This window comes from Rhineura floridana, chromosome 1 (assembly GCF_030035675.1).
Source record: "Rhineura floridana isolate rRhiFlo1 chromosome 1, rRhiFlo1.hap2, whole genome shotgun sequence".
NCBI classification, from domain to species: domain Eukaryota; kingdom Metazoa; phylum Chordata; class Lepidosauria; order Squamata; family Rhineuridae; genus Rhineura; species Rhineura floridana.
In genome coordinates, this window is record NC_084480.1 from 42,849,577 (window position 1) to 42,867,015 (window position 17,439).

The following is a 17,439-nucleotide window of genomic DNA, read 5'->3' on the forward strand; positions in this document are numbered from 1 at the left end:
AATCATCCATTCCAACCCCCATGCTCATAACAATACATTGGGTGTAGCCAGCAAGTGGAGTTAGTGGTGGACTGAGAGAATAGGCCATCAGGAGCTGCATGAGAGTAAATTAATCCCTGGCATCAGGCCTGACCTTTATAAGAAACAACTAAAATGTTACAGACTCATGACGCTGGACGTGATCATGTTACCCCTAAATATACTATATATAACAGTTTAGGTCAGGGGTTGAGGAACCTTTTTCAAGCGTAGGGCCACATTCCCTTATGGACAATCTTTTGGGAGCCAGAGGCAAAAGTGGGGGAAGCAACTTATGCAAATGTTACCTTTGTACAGCGCGCTAGTTTCTACACACCAGACAAAACATTCAAGGAGGGTGTAGGGGCTAGGGAGAATGCCCAGGGCCAGACAGAGCAGCTCGTAGAGTCAAATTCAGTCCCCAGGTCCGACTCTCAGTTGCTGCATTGCCTTAACCAAGAAGCCCTTGACCTCGTAACTAAACCTCATACAAGGGAAACAAATAACGGGCGCCTCAACGCTAGGGGCAACCACGTTCTCTCAAAAGTTGTGGCGTACAGACGCTCTAGGAAGCGACGCTTTTTCTTGTTTGTTATGACTTCCGTTTCCTCCTCTGTATGCGTTAGTTCGGCCAGACTGCACAGTAGCCGCCATCATGATGAACAGCGGTGGTATCGGGGTGCCGCTCGGCTTCCCTTTGACCCCTACTTCGGTTATCCAAGTCACCAATTTATCCTCGGCGGTCACTAGCGAGCAGATGCGGACGCTCTTCGGTTTCTTAGGTGACATCGAGGAGTTGCGTCTCTACCCTCCGGAGTAAGTGAGGCCTGACTGGGCCCTCGGGGCCATAGAGAATGGCGGGAATGACAATCCTTGAGGCAAGGGGAGAGTGAAAAACGGACCGGATGCCGTGTTCGCCATCTTGCTTTTGGGTGTCAAGTGGCTCGCTTCATAGTGGTTGCGTCATTGGACAGCATCTGTTTTATGAGAAGGAGAATTGCCCGTAGTTAAGATGACGACCACTCTCTTCCCTCCCCCCTCCCCCCACCGCTAGCGTCTCTTCAATCGTTCCCTCAGTATTTCTTTCCCTGGGCGGTGGTGCTGGAAAATGCCGCGGGTGCTGAGGGCAAAACCCAGCCAGAGACCTCCCTAGAAGTCTTCCGTCTCGGTTTCTCTGCATTTAGCAAAGACACCATATAGGAGAAATCTGGTTCCTCTGAGGGATCCTTTTCCCCCCTCTTCCCCGAGTCTTGGACCGCATTGCACTCCAGGCTAGTAACTAGTTTATTCATTTCAACGGAGCTTACTTCTGTATAAAGGTGCAACCTTTTGCATGCATAGTGGGAACAAATCTCATTGAAATTAATGAGACTTGCATTAATATGACATAAGTTCCCCATAAGCATGTATAGGATGGGATTGTAAGGGATTTACAGTAGGCAGTAGTTCTTAATTATGGATGAGGAAAAGTTTGTTTTATGTCTTGATTTTATGTTTATTGTTTTATTTTATTAATTAAATTTATATCCCACCCTTCCTCCCAGAAGGAGCCCGGAGCAACCAAAAACAACAAAAAGATCCTAGGAAGAACAGGACTTTGGGAAGCAATTGAAATAGTTGTAGTACCTACTTGACCATCAATACTGTTCTTGTTAATAGCATTTGAGATCAGAAATAAAAGTAGAACTACCCTGAAAATGCAAAACAACTTGTGTTTCAAAATGACTGTATTTAGATTATAATATAAGCATACTATCATCAGACTTCATTGTTAATGGAATTTGAATAAATAATTGTAGGTAGCCAAGGCATAACTATCAAACCAATATTAATCCTAGTTTTTACTTTTTGAAATAGCACTTTTCCTAGTCTATTATTATATCCTTGCATTAATGCGTTGGAGTCCAGTTCCCTATTCAGTGTAGCAGAGCACAGGAAATTACAGAGCAATCCAAACCCCGGCTGGGCATTGGTGTAATATGATGAAGTGGTGTAGCCACAACCACATCTGTAGCTTACATCAGGACAGAAGGTGGGTAATAGGCAAAAGCCTGGGCCAGCTCAGCCTCACCAGAAAGCCCTATTTGGGGTCTTTCGGTGGGCTGAACAGGGAGCTCCTTCCTGGCAGATGTCTTGTGGCAGCTCATACCAGTACAGCTGAATAAGGTTTTGGATTGTGCCAGAAGTTTTTATGTTAGCCAGAATATTTAGCTCTTTTAGGTTATTAGACTTTAAGGTGCAGTCTAGAGCCAGAAGTGGTTTTATCCTAAAAGAATAGCCTGGAATAGTGAGGGTTTTTTTTGATGTTACAGAAAGTAAGCATTCCGTTTTCTGTCTGTCTTACTTGCTACATGCTCTAGTAGGGCTGGCCACCAAGGTGCCTAGAAACATGATACTGACACCTGCAGTCTCAAAGTCCCCCCCCCGCTTTATGCAAACTTTAATATTACTGGATCCAAAGAAATTGGAATAATTCTAGCCATTCACCTCTTTGTGTAACTATTACATTAGGGTCAACAATAATGCTATATTATATCTATTTTATTTATTTCTATATGAGTTGATCTCAGGATGGGGTATATATTCCATAAAATATACAATAAATACAATAAAGTAATACAATAAAACATAATAGCACGGAATAATATACTCTCCGTTTAGCTACCCTCTGGGGTCAGGCATTGTGGGCAGCATAAATCTGAGTTGTTCACTACTTAATGAATTTCAGTCTTTCTAAAGATTATAAGCTATAATGAGAGGCTCTGTTCACTCCTATTTATTAAATTGTACTTCATTCCCTCTATGTGTCATACTTATCTGCTAACAATATATAAAAAATATCTATGTAAACATCTAAGATTATATTGTTAGAACACAGCACAGAAAAACCTAAATCATGGATCACCTAAAGTAAAAAAAAATAAGCACCTTGTGCAAATTTGAGAGGCAACATGAATTTAATTCAGCGTGTAAGGAAACTACTTAGCAAACTGCCCACACATAAATGTACAAATTTGTGATTTTTCATTCATTGATTGACACTGTGGTAGTGTAGCCATCTTCCTTGTACCGTACAGCTGTTTCTCTAGAGGCACAGATAATTCACAGCCAAACCACTAGTAATCATTTATAAAATTTGGACTAGTCATTTATAAAAAATAAGGGTTATGTGGCTAGATCAGACCAAGGTCCAATTGTTGGTTCCAGAAGTCGTCTACCAAAGGCTTCTGGAAACTCTCAGAGTATGATGATGATGACCAACTTCTGTTTGTCCTCATAATGTACCATATAAAGAAAACTACCTCATACCAAGTCAGGCCATTTCAGAAAGAAGTCATTTAGCTTAGTATTGTCTGACTAGCAGTGACTCTGGGGTTTCAGAAAGAAGTCTTTCTCCTACCTGGAGATGCCAGGGATTGACCTTGGGAGTTTCTGCATGCAAAATACGTGCTCTGAACTATTGCCCCTTCCTTATTCATAAGTACACTGGCTCTGAATATAGAGTTTCTGTTTCAGTGTATTTTTTTAAAAAATGGCAGGTCTAGGGAATTGCCTAATCCTCTGTAAGAGCCATTGAAAGGCCAATCCACATATTATCCTTTTAATTAATGAACACATATAATGAAACTTTTCTGTAGTGCCTCTGGTTCTGCTGGCTGTTCCAAGCTGCTGTGGCTGAAGATCTTTCCAGCTTGTGTCTCACCACGGGCTCCCAACAATGTAGGGAGTCCACCCACCGCTGCACTTTTGTAATACCCACACAGCACTTGGATACTAATTGCTAGAGGGAACAAGACAGCTCCTTCTAGCAGGAGCTGCTTTTCCTTGCTAATTTAAATGGCTTTAAAATGGAATTAGACAAATTAATGAAGAATGAGGCTATTTTTATTTATTTAGAAGAATTTCTAAATGCTTACTCAAAGAATTTTGTTGCCTTTTGAAGACTTTTCAGCGCCTTTTGAAAACTTTCCTCTTTCAACAAGCCTTTTAAGTTGAGACCTATCGTAGTCTGCGTGTGTGTTAGAATTGCTTTTAATATGTTTTCTTTAATAATACGTTTTAACCCTTTTTTAAAGATGTTTTTAAAGCTTTTTTAAAAAATGTTTTTTAATGTTTTGTTTTAATGTATTTAAGGTCTTTTTATGATGTTTTAGAGTGTTTTTAGCGTTTCTGTTTGCCGCCCTGGCTCCAGCTGGGAGGAAGGGTGGGATATAAATTGAATAAGAAAGAAAGAAAGAAAGAATTCCTAAGTGATGTACATAAAACAGTTTAAAGGAATTGTCAATAGACAAATAAGATGAGCAAAATTCAAAAGTTATTTACATGTCCTGGCAGGCTTGCTGGAACAAAATTTTTTTTAGCAGACATCAAACCAGCACAGCAAGAGTGCCTAATGTAATAGGAGGGCTTTATATACTAATAATAAAACTTTGAACTTGGCCCAGTAGCAAATTGGCATCCAGTGCTAGCCTTTGAGGAGAGGTGTAATATGCTGGTGTGGTCTCACTCCTGTTAGCAATTGTGTTGTAGCATTCTGCACTAATTGCCAGGACCAGCCACAAGGGAAGCCCCACATAGTGTATTTGCAGTAATCCATTAGTGATGTTACCAGTGTCTGGACTGCTTTGGTGAAACTATCCCAGTCCAGGAATGGCCAACGCTGGTGAAAGTTGCTCCTAGCCACAGAAGTCACCTGGACTTCTTATGACAAAGCTGAGTTCAGGAATACCCTCAAGCTGCAAACCTGTTCCTTCAGAGGGAGTGCAATCCTGTCCAGGGCAACTGGACTTTTCTCAGACATAGGAACCACTTACAGGGCTTCCATCTTGTTCCTATGCAAGCTCAATTTATGTGCCCTTATCCATTGCTGCATCCAGACACAGGACCAGGACCTGCATAGTCTCTGCTGCTTCAGATGTTACGGAGAAATAGAACTGAGTTTCATTGCATACAGATGACATCTTGCCCCAAGTCTCCAGTGGCATCACTCTAGTGATCAATCATGATCCTTTATTTAGCATTACATCTGAAGCAGGAATCTTGGTTTATTTTGTTCCTAAGAATCCACAATGTGTAGCCAAGGTTTGTTCTTGGCTTACTGATCATGTTTTGATGGAATGGAAAAAACAACAATACCTGGTTTGTATATGGACCTAAGCCAAGGATAGTGATTTGTTTCCTCGTATGGTTGATGAGAAGAGACAAACAGGCCAGAAAGCATGTTCGTGGGAGACTATTAACTTTGGTTTACCATGACATACAAACTGGGCCTTGTCTTAGTATGCACCAGTTCTCATTTACTGATACTGAATCTCTTCTGCCATTCTTTTTCTTTTTATCCAGTTTGGAGAGATTCTTTGCAGCTTTTCACAGATTGCTTGGGATTTTACAGTCATAAATAAATTTATGTCATGCATCTGCACTCTTTAAGCACACTCTCTAAGGTCTTGTCTTTGTACACTGAGTTAGCATAGCATCAGATATTGTTATCTGAATCTAGGATTGTTCTGCTATTAATTGAAGCCCATGGGAGAGCCTGTTGCCCCAAGCGTTTAAGGCTGCAACCTGTGCAGAAGGAAAAGGGTGTATTTGACAAATATTAAAATGCCCCTATGCTACTTTGTGGACTTTATGCCAGGGTAATAAAAAAATGAGTCTGCAGATTCAGCTGCAAAGGAGGGATGTAGGGGCAGTATTCCCAAAAGGATTCCAGCTATTACAGCATTGCACCATTTCTTAAAAATCTTAACATAGCTGTAGATCTTAACAGCTGTGGCCATTTTTGGACCAGGATAGCCTGACCACTGTTGTCCACGCACTGGTAAGCTCTAGGCTGGATTACAGTAATGTGCTCTATGTGGGGCTGCCCTTGAGGTTGGTCCTAAAGCTGCAGCTAGTGCAAAATGCAGCGGCAAGACTGCTCACTGGGGCAGGGTATCGCCAACATGTCACCCTGCTGCTGAAAGAACTGCACTGGCTGCCCATTTGCTACCGGGCCAAGTTCAAGGTTCTAGTTTTGGTGTACAAAGCCCTATACAGCTCGGGACCAGGATACCTGTAAGACCATCTTAGGACTGTGGAGCCGGTATGCCAGACCTTCGACTCTGACTCCTCTATTTTTCTACTGTCCGACTCCACTCAAAATTGCTTCCAACTCCACAGCCCTGGAAAGGGCTGTAAATATCTTTTTAAATTGGAAGCTCTCATAGGAGCATTTTTATCGCTGCCTGGATATGAGCTGGTCTTGGCATCACAGCATTTGTCTTCATCTGGGTCCTGTGTCATACACTGACACACAAAATGTTTTCCATCTTGAGTTATGGTGAAATGCTCAACTACAGCTGACTTCATGGGAAGCTTCTTTGACATTTTGAATTTATATGTTTAAAAATTTGTCAATCAAAATTTATTTTGAAGTCAGAGTCGGTACATTTCTACCGATTCCGACACCACCCAAAATTGCTTCTGACTCCACAACTCTGACTCCACAGCCCTGCTTATATACCCATCCGATCACTGCACTCTGCAGGTGAGGGCCTCCTTCAGATACCATCTTATCAGGAGGTTCATTCTGCACAATATAGGAAACGGACCTTTAGTGTGGCAGCACCTACCTTGTGGAATTCCCTCCCCTTAAATATTAGGCAGGCGCCATCTCTGCTATCTTTTCGGCGCCTTTTGAAGACTTTCCTCTTCCAACAAGCCTTTTAAGTTGAGACCTATCCCAGTCTGCATGTGTGTTAGAATCGCTTTTAATTTGTCTTTTAATATCTTTAACCCTTTTTTTTAAAAAAGATGTTTTAAAAGTTTTTTTTAATGTTTTTAACGTTGTTTTGTTTTAATATATTTTAAGGTATTTTTGTGATGTATTAAAATGTTTTTGGTGTTTCTGTTTGCCTCCCTGGGCTCCTGCTGGAAGGAAGGGCAGGGTATAAATAAAATAATAAATAAATAAAATAAATAAATAATCTTAAACTGTACGAAGAGGTTTACCTAATGTATAATGTTTATTTCATTTTAGCATAGGAGTCTTGTCTGCAATTTACAAAAGTTAAAATATTTTGATTACTTGAAATCAAATTTTACCACTGGTGAAGGAATATTTCTTTGCTAGTACTTGGATTATTATTTTTAACACACGTGCATACACACACACACACACACACACACAAATAAAGTAAGGACAATGCAGATGAAACATTAGCTGAGTTGTTAATTCAGATTAAGAGACTGGCTATGCTAATTCAGATTCCAAAGGCTGGATTCAGGGTTTGTGTTGACCATGGTTAGTGTGAAGCATGCTCACCTGAACCAGGGCTGTGGAGTCGGTACGCCAGACCTTCGACTCCAACTCTATTTTTCTACTGTCCAACTCCAACTCCTTCATAAATGGCAAGTGTATATTAACTAGTAATAACAAATTTACTGTAGTAAAATGGTAGCACAAGGCATTTCATCACCACCTCGTGAATCCAGAGCTTGGAAAAGTTACTTTTTTGAACTACAACTCCCACGAGCCCAATCCCTGGGGCCGATGGGAGTTGTAGTTTAAAAAAGTAACTTTTCCAAGCTCTGGATTCACGTGGTGGTGATGAAATGCCTTGTGCTACCATTTTACTACAGTAAATTTGTTATTACTAGTTAATATACATTTGCCATTTTTGAAGGAGTCAGTCAGTACATTTCTACCAACTCTGACTCCACCCAAAATTGCTTCCGACTCCACGACTCCGACTCCACAGCCCTGACCTGAACTAGAGAATTGTAGTTAATGAATGAGTTGGTATTATATTTCTACTAGCCCATAAACTGATACTATGTGGGAAAACTTTTAGTTGTCATGTTTTATAGGTCTGTAATATTTATAGTTGCATTTGGGCTGGGCTGGCAAAAACAGTAAAACTACAGCACCTAATTGGTTTTCTTTTTCTTCCAGCAACGCACCACTTGCTTTTTCCTCCAAAGTATGTTATATTAAGTTTCGGGAATCTTCAAGTGTTGGTGTGGCCCAGCATCTTACAAACACGGTTTTTATTGACAGAGCTCTGATAGTTGTCCCCTGTGCTGAAGGTTAGTATTTCAGGCATACTTTTGTTTTGATGGTCTCTGTTCTGTCAGTTTGTCGCTTGTGTTTTTTTCAGCAGCTGGGAAGGAGATGAAGTTGTTATGTGTCTTGCTTTTCTTGTAATACAAACTAATTTGATAGGACAGAAGACACCTTTCTTTTTTTTAAAAAATTGTATGGAATTTAAAAATCTGTGCTGCATTAGGTCTGAAATATGTGGGTATTTTCTCTTTTGAACTGTGGTCATGTTTCATTTATCTTTTGCAAGGATGAACATTTGCTTCTTTCACTAAAACTGCACACTGACAACTTCATCCTAAAAAAATGTGCTAGCCATCTGTCTGAAAAGGATGGGCATCACAGATGGAAGTGAAGCTACACCAGAAAATTCCTATCACATACTCACACATCTCTGAAACAGTAGGAGCTAGAATACTACTTTCTTATTTTGGTTGAAAACTAAGATTCTCAGGTATCAAAAAGAATTGTAGTAAATTACTTGGGGTGGGATTAATTCTTCCTTGGTTTGAGAAGTGTTAAACCCCATCCTAAAGATTCAGTGGTAACACAATCCTAACTTTGGGGTGTTAGTGAGTAGTAAATTGCCTGTTCTCTAGCTTTAATGTGACTATATTATAATAAGTGTGCCTTTATGCTGCTTTCACAGTTGTGTTGCAAGTCCCTTTAAAACCTTATGCAACCGTGTTCAGATCACGTATGATATCAGTAATAGCTTTGTTAGCTGCATAGGTGTATATCTGAATGCCAATTTCCTAGTCCTAATAGGGAGAGGAGAAAATAGTGTCGGAACCTAGCATTTGTGGGAAGGGTCTTGGAAATTTCTGGAGATAAGGAATTGTCCCTGCAGAGCCTAGTTGGTAGACAGGAAGTGTCTCAGGAGCATCAGCCAAGATCTACAAACGCAATTAACTGCTAATGTTCATAGGTGATCTTAGAAGTTTTTGTAGCCCAGTTCCACAGTAATAGAGGAGAAATGAAAAGTAGTAAAGAAAACAGGAAATTCTTGAGGTAATCTTATGAGCCAAGAATGTTTAGCCACAGTGTAGGTCACTAACCCAAGATACTTACACACTTCAATAGATATGTATATGATTATATGTGGAGAATATTTAACATTTGTTGCTGAAGTTATGATACCAAACGTTAAGGTCTCAGTTCCAAAAGAGATAGGCATAGTGTATAAACTCTGGATATATAAAAGTATTCTTGCATTAGAATTTTCCTAGTACACAGAAGAGGAATGCATTTACTAAAATTTAATTATTGAAACAGATTTCAACTTTCTATACTGAACAATTGTCAAGAATTCTTGTTGTATATTTTCGGAATTAACAATACCTGCTGTTTATTTTCTTACATTCGTAGTGATGTTACATTATCATGACCTAGTTTATTACAGTAAATTAATATCACTTTGGCAATATTATCCCAAATGCAGTAGAAGCAGTGCTTCTGTGTCATATCATCTTCTTGGTGTCTGGTTTTCCGGCAGTCTATTGAACAAGAGTATTTGCAATTGATGAGCCCCATTGACATGGCTGTGTGTAGCCTGGAGAGTATGCCTTCCTGTGGAGCTCAGCTTTTCCTGTTAAAATCTGGATTTTTAGCTTTTCTGACTATGGAGATGTAATATGTACTAAAAGCATAAAAAAGCCAAAGAGCTATCAGGTTTCTTTTGTCTGAGGGCTGTGTTTCGGTGTCCTTTTCACCTACCATTAGAGCAGTTAAGCTCTAACAATCTTCCATATTGCTTGCTAAAATACAACTAATTCTGTGAAATATTTGCTTTCACAGGACTGAAAGTGAATTAAGCAAATTAAAATAATGTTCACAAAATTGAATATAGAGCGAACTAACTTGTTCCATCATTACAGAGATTTCCACTTGCACAACAGAACTTTTTTTTACTTTTCCCCCATGCCCCCTAATTTGTGCTAGGGTTCCCCCAATCCACCAGAGCAGATTGCAGAAGGGTGCGGGGCAAATGTGGGAAGAGGAGAGGGGGGAGGTTCCACTGCATAGTTGAAAATCCTTTCACTGGCAGAATGTTAATTGGATGCCCCCTGTACTACCCAGAACATGAGTGTGGAGCTTTGATGTAGAGTACACACAGTACAGTTCTATTCTTAAAATGTATGTTCTGACCAATAGTATGCCTCCCCTGCCAAATGTCACGGGTATATTACACGCAAAATTCTCAGGAGTCAGAATAATGACAAAGTACTATTAACCAATCAGTTCATGCCCTTTGTTTTAGTTTTTAATAGCTTTCATTGATGATTCTGAGTTTGTTTCTTAGTATAGTTTATTCAGTGAGAGGAAAAATAAGCCAAGGCATTGTTTTATCATATGCCTGGAATTCCCTGAATACAACAGTGTTATTAGAGTTACTGCAGGGAACCTGTGTCCCTCAGTGTTGTTCAATGCCTGTTAGCCCCAGGCAGCTCAGCAGTGGTAAAGAATGATGGGAGTTGTAGTCCAACATTTGGAGAGCCATAGGTTCTTGACCCATGGGGTATCTTCATCCAACCAGAACCAGATTTCTAAAGCATAGAAAATATTTGAACCAACCAACCTCTTTCTAAGATTATTATGCTTTATTTATGGGCTGATAGTTTGGGTGTGGATAACAGTTTTTGTATTTTATATTTGCCTATCAAGAACACGACAGCACTGTTACTGTGCTAAGAACAAATAAGAGTCGTCTGCTACCCTGCTTTCCAGGTCTCTCCTCTGCCTTTCACTGGAGCTTCTTGTAACTCCTGGGAGAAAAGAATAGGCAAGCACATGAGAGAGAACTATTTCCAGCTAGAAAATACAATAAAACATCATTCCTCCAGCTGTAAATTGGGTCCCTCTTTCTTTTGTTCCCTTGTACTTGACTGCTCCAGGGGCCTGGTGGTATTCCTCTGCCCTGTTATCTCTAATTAAAGTTTCCCATTAGTAAGACGAGTTGTTGGAAAACTCGTTAGCTTGTTCCTATTCTGATACAGAGTTTACAGATTATTTAACATGTTCAAGTTTACGCTCCACCACTAAAAATATGTAGATACTGTTTACTGCAAGATGTCAAAATAACTAAAGGCAAGAATAAATTGAAAATGTATACATGGTGCTGATAATTAATACTGTGTTTGTGTAAGAATAAATTGAAAATATGTACATGGTGTGGATAATTAATACTGTGTTTGCATATAGTGTACAACTCCAAAAAGCATTATATAGTATATGTAAGTGGAAATCATGGATATCTACCCTTCTACATCAGCTTCCTTAAAGTTGCTGATCTTGTATAGCTTCTTAAACGGTACTTCTTAATCCCAGGTAAGCTTGTAAAGGATTGCAGCCTTAATGAGCACTTAATTAGGGCCGTGCAAACAAGGAATACCAAAGATGCAGCTGTGTGTAGAGGAATATTTCACTATACTTCTCTAATGATGTGCTTTTTGGGACTGTTAATAAGAAGTCCAAATGATTTTGGCGGAAGGGGTTTTACCTCAGTGGCAGAGCATCTACTTTTCATGCAGAAGGTCCCTAGTTCAATCCTAGCATCTCCAGGTAGGGCTGGGAGAGCCACTGCCAGTCAGTGTAGAGAATGCTGAGCTACATGGATCAATGGTCTGACTTGGTATAAGGCAGCTTCCTATGTAGTTAGAAAATGCATTAGGTTGAGCAGTGGTCAAACTTCATAGAAATGCACCAGCATCTGCCATGAGTTTCCCTTGGACCAAATGGAGAAAATGGTGCAGACTCTGTTTATCTACATTAGCCCACAAATGGCTAGTCTTTGCCAGGAAATCCAAATGTTGCATAATAATTTTGTTACTGAAGTGATAATTGTGTGGAAATTAGGCATAAAGGGAGATGGGATTGGAGTGGGAGGGGGTGGGAGACAGAAGAATTTCAAAAAACTTTTGTAAATAAGCCTATCCTGTTTCAAAAATGATTTTCATGAAAAAGTCTGCATTGGACATTACACAGTTGTTCAATGTATAACATTTGCCACCCAGGGCTCCTACTGAGAGGAAAGGTGGGATATAAATTTAATTAATAAATAAAAATAAATAAATAATAACATAAACACACTTCACCACTATTCACATTATTAACCAGCATTGTGACTATGGTTGCAGCAAAAGACCATTGTCAAAATGTGGCTTCTCTACCATAGTATGTGTAGCTGAAATTTCTCTAAAAGTTTGTTCTGGTTTGAGAGAGTGCAAGATTGAATTGTGTCAGAGATGCCACTTTTAACCATCATTCTGAACTTTTTTATGTCCACATTTTCTGGAAGATGGATTTTGACTATTAATTTGGTTTTGTATGTTTTCTCTGTGTGATATTTGTGCATTATTAGATGACTAGACTGGCCAAGGCAGACCTGTTACACTTGCCTGAGTTAGGCATTGTTTGCCATGCCACTAAACCTGCCGCCAAGTGACAACTTCATGGGGGAAATGAGAGCGGAGTCTGGCCTGCAGAAGATGGACGCCCTGTCTCTGTTTTTATTATTTTATTTTGCTTTCTTTTCTCTTCTTTTTGTTAATTTTGTCCCTTTTTTGCTTTAATTCTTTCATTTCTACCTGTGAGCTGGTTCTTCAGTTCTGTAAAAATGGTGTTCTGTTATAAGAGTTCATGGTTCATTTTAAACTTGACCCTGTGAAAATGTTGATCAATCAGCCGAAACCCCCAAAGTTTAGACTTTGTAATTAGACTGCAGATACAATCCTAAGCATGCATAATTAGAAGTAGAAGCCAATTGAAATTAATGGGAATGACTTCTGAGTAAATGTGGCTAGAATTACTTGACAAGTGAAGTGATCCCCTTGTTTCTATTGGCTCAAGTTATTGAAGTTTATATATTACATGGCTTTTCTAGACTACACTTTGAAAACTTATTTTCTCCTGAAAAGCCATTTGAAAATTCCTCCTACCCCTCCCCAACCTTTCTTTCCAAGCACAGTTGTAGAAAATAGCAAGTCTAGAAAGATAATGGCTCCCTTCACATGAGTTAACTGAGTTATGTGGGAGCCACTTTTCCATTGTGTTCTTAGCTGTAGTATGTATGTGAATACTGAAACCATGTGAGAGAGGTCCTTAGGGAAGACGCTCCCACATGGTTGGACAAGTGCATGAAGGGGGGATGTTATTTCAAGATCTGTACCTGGCCAATTTATCTGAAAATCATTCATACTAATAATATTCTTAATCATTAAATTCTGGCACAAATCTTGAAAAACTGGAGAATGCTCAGTTGTGAATTGACTATGAAGTATTGACCGGTGTTTATTTTGTATACTGTCTTCTCTTTACTGTAGCATTCTATGGGAAGACGGCAAGCGTTTTTCTCTTGCATCTTGAGTTGAAACATGTTTACGGAATACTCTTAGATACAGCAGAGACACATCATAGACGTGTTTTCGTTGTCAAGTTTGAATATTTTCTGCGTAAACCTTCCAAGAAAAATACCAACATTCGTCTGTTACATATTTCTACAGAAGTGATAAAATCACAAATTATATTATTTCTTTCATTGTAGTTCTCTTTTTCAGTAAAGAATTCTGAAATTTTTAGAAATTTAATGTGAGGAGATAGGGAATTATATTATTAGCAACAGACCTCCCAGAAGCTGCCGATTTTTCTAATGAGCCAATTCATATAAAACCCATGTTAAATTTTTTCGAGGTGTAAAGATAACCTGAAGTGAGAGTAAGACACCAGAATTTTTAAACTCAGAAGTAAATTGACACAAGTAATTACAGTGATTCATCAGTTTAAAATAACATGGTCTAGCTCTGAATGGATACTCTGTGTGTGTGTGTGTGTGTGTGTCTGCGCGCGTGCACTTTGTGGAGATTGAAACTACTGAAAAATGTTTTTATTTTTTGTGGCTTTTAATTCCATTCTTTATTACTAAATTGAGAAAAGTATAGATACATGTTTAGTCAGGAACAAAATATGTTGTTTAGGTAAAGGTTAGTTTTGCTGCACAGAAATTGAAGTTGCATGTGAAATTTGTTTTCTGTATGTTAGTTTACATTTAGTAATATTGTTTTGATCAGAAATGGAATTTTTGGTTTTTCTGTTTTGAGGATGAGTCTTCAAAATTCTGCTTTTTTAATAAAAGCGACGGCTTGTTTTCTAGTAATGTCTAGAAAAGGTTTTACTTTCAGTACTCAAGCTTGCAAATAGTCTTGTGTAAATGCAGCCTGCTTACCATTTAAATCAGTGGCAAATGTTCCCATTGATTTTTATCCATGCACTCACTTGATCTTGAGGTCAAGATCTTCAGAACTAGGAACACTTCTGTACTTGAATTTTCCTGCAGTCAAGAGACACTGGCCAGTTATAGATACCTGGACCATAGTTGTGTTTTTTACATATGGGCCTTGTATTCCCCCCCACCTCCCGCACCTAAATCAGCAACCATTGAACTCTCCTATCTGGATAAGAAGATTTTATGTTGTACTGCTGTGTTAATATTTGTTTAGGTTTAGTTTGCCATTGTATGCCTCAGAACCTCAAATTGTCTCAGGAGCTTGAAAATCACTGTTCAGGTCTTCAGGTAGCTTCTAACAGCAGAAACTCCCTTGAGTTTTTGAAGTGTAGCATTACCTTATATAGGGTTTTTGACTTTCTGTGGAAGATGAGCTGTAGCATTAGAAGAGGAGCAGATAGCAAGGTATTAAAGGGCAGGTATTAAAAAGATACCAAAAGGGTCTATATTTCTTACTTTGGAAATGCTATTAAAACACCAGATAATGAGATACTTTGAGGACTTTGTGGATTAGATTGCTTGTAGCTTCTTTGACAAGTAATACTTGGTGTTACTTCAGGCAAAGGTGGCTTCTGGCAAAGTGCTTTGCCATGTGCAGATAGTAATTTCTGGTCAGCTTTGCAACTAATTATTTCTGATCTGTGTATGTTAGAATTTGTTATGGCTTTCTAGAGTCAAGATGCTGAGGTTTAAACTGAAATCACAATATTTAGCTGTTCTTAGGACATCTTAGGGAAAAGCCTAATGCTGCAATCCAATACACACTTACCTTGGAGCAAGTCCCACTGAACCCAATGGTGCTTACTTCTGAGTAGACATGCATTGGATTGCACTGTAAGTATGCTTTTAGTAAAGTTCATTGCACTTAGTAATTCAGTGCAGGCAATGGTTGGGTTAAGATCCCAAACATATAGTGAAATTATGGTTTGTTTTACTGAGGTAAGCCTTGCCCCCAGAGGATATATCAGCAGAACCTGCTTGTCACCTTGCAAATAAAGAGGCTGGACAGGTAGTAAAACTGCCTTAATTATGTTTACTTGATGAAGATGTATACTTAACTATGATTCAGCTTTCAGACGTAATGCTTGGTAATGGTTATAATGGTCTGCATTGGACCAGCGTGATTGAGCAAATATTTTGGTAAATGCCCCACTCGCTCCTAAAGTTAAGGAAACTGGGGGCCTCATTACGTTGAAGTACCTTAGCTTCAAATCAGTGCAGTTCTAGGTTTCTTGTCTTGCTTGACTTGTTGTACCGGGCTGATATCAGGCAGCCATCTGGTAATGTTTTTCACACAGCTACTTTAGCAGAAGAAAAGGGAAGATTTTGGTTAGCACACTCCTGTTTCCTCTTTTTTTTCCTTTTGACTGATTTGGTTATTTGCCATTTCTGGGGATTAAACTTTAAAAAATGTTCTTCTTTTCTGTATCTGATGTTCTGTGTGCTATTAGTGATGCAGCCAACACGAACGGTTGTCATGTGTAACACAACTTTCGATCACCGTGAAAACAACGTCCTGCGAAAGCGTCCATGCTTGATATCGTTTGGTTCATGAACATTAAGTTTCCAGTACAGGTGACCCATAGCTCAAAGTGTTAAATAATTGTCTACATTGTTCAGTTTTTAAAGTAATAATCCGGTAATTGCTAGTTTTGCTCACTTCTTGTTCCTAGTGGAGCAGGGGCAGAGGAAAAACTTGAATTATTTTATTTTTTGTAAGGCTCTCATAGATTGATATTTTTTTTACTATTTTTAAGTTGAAGGATATTGCTAAAAAAAATAGAAAAATAGCACGTTGGAGGTGGCCTAACTTTTAATAATAAATATATTTGCTTCTCCAGGTAAAATTCCAGATGAAGCCAAAGCCCTATCTCTCTTGGCTCCTGCTCCTACAATGACAAGCCTGATTCCTGGTGGAGGGTTGCTTCCTATACCAACCCCACCTGTGAGTTCAGTAAGTAGATTTTAATTTAATAATTCTACTTAACAGATGTTGCAGTCCACTCAGTTACATTTTTGATGCACGTTCCATTACAGTGTAATGACTGCTGTAATGGTAATTATTGATAACATCCTGATCTGAAATTATTCAAAACCCACAGTTGGGGAGTACATTTATTAGGACCAACCAAAATGTCTCAGCAAGACAAGATTGAGAGTTCTCCAGAATTCTTTGTCAGGCTGGATGTTAAGCGCAAAAAAAAAAAAAAAAGTGGGGTGTGGGGAGAAGAAGCTGGCATTGTGTTAAAATGGCAATATCTGCAGTTTGAAATAATTTTAAAATGGACTCCAGGAGTTGTTGTGCACTGTATATTAACATCTGCTGGGTACTAAACTTTCTGTGACTGAAAGAAGGCTGATTGAGAGATTGAAAATACCTATGCAATAATGCTTTTTCTAAGCATTAAAGAGGTCTCCTCACATGAAAGGTTAGTGACAGTGCAGCCAGCTTGTTACACTGGTGTTTTCCTCCTAAGAATATTACCTTCCTGACCTGGTAGATCAATTAAGATGACTTGTGGCCACGTATCAAACAGCAAATTTTAGGACTAGTGCTAGGGAATTTTGAGTTGAATTTCATTTGAAATTCATTGTATTGGATCGGTTTACAGTGGGAGGAAAACTTTTCATGCTTGTTTCTGTAAAAAAAAAAAATCCTCTGTTTTCAGATTGGCATTCCTCTTGGTTCATTGGGTGCGATTCCAGCAGCAGCGTTGGATCATAATATTACAGCTATTGGAGACATACCCCAGCCGCCCATTATGGGCAATGTGGATCCTTCCAAGATTGATGAAATTAGAAGGACTGTGTATGTTGGAAACTTGAATTCCCAGGTAAATGTCTTTGCTACAGTGGATGCATTAATGGAAAGTGTGGCTTTATATTCCACAGCTTAAAATAGCTCTGATTTTGAGCAAACTAAAAGAGCATCTGCTGCATCGGCCTTTCCCTGATGCTGTTTACAGAGGTTAGGTACAGGCTACATAGCTTCAAACTGCAGGAGCTTAAAAATGATGACTTTTCCTCCCAACTTGTACAGCATTGTGCTGTACACAAC

The 17,439-nt window shown here is 39.1% G+C and overlaps 1 protein-coding gene across 4 annotated transcripts in view; it reads left to right on the forward strand.

Annotated features, from left to right (window-relative positions):
* The first annotated feature begins 594 nt into the window (after positions 1 to 594).
* The window catches only part of SREK1 (splicing regulatory glutamic acid and lysine rich protein 1), a 33,789-nt gene continuing 16,944 nt past the window's right edge, over positions 595 to 17,439 (forward strand). Inside the window, exons 1-4 of one of the 4 annotated variants that reach the window (XM_061619497.1) lie at positions 595 to 834; positions 7,955 to 8,088; positions 16,223 to 16,335; positions 17,051 to 17,215. In XM_061619497.1, coding sequence (XP_061475481.1) covers positions 674 to 834; positions 7,955 to 8,088; positions 16,223 to 16,335; positions 17,051 to 17,215 — 573 coding nt within the window. In that variant the 5' untranslated portion in view covers positions 595 to 673. Of the gene's footprint in view, positions 835 to 7,954; positions 8,089 to 15,858; positions 15,957 to 16,222; positions 16,336 to 17,050; positions 17,216 to 17,439 lie in introns of those variants that run through there. The other 3 variants (XM_061619490.1, XM_061619504.1, XM_061619514.1) reach the window with 3 other exon arrangements.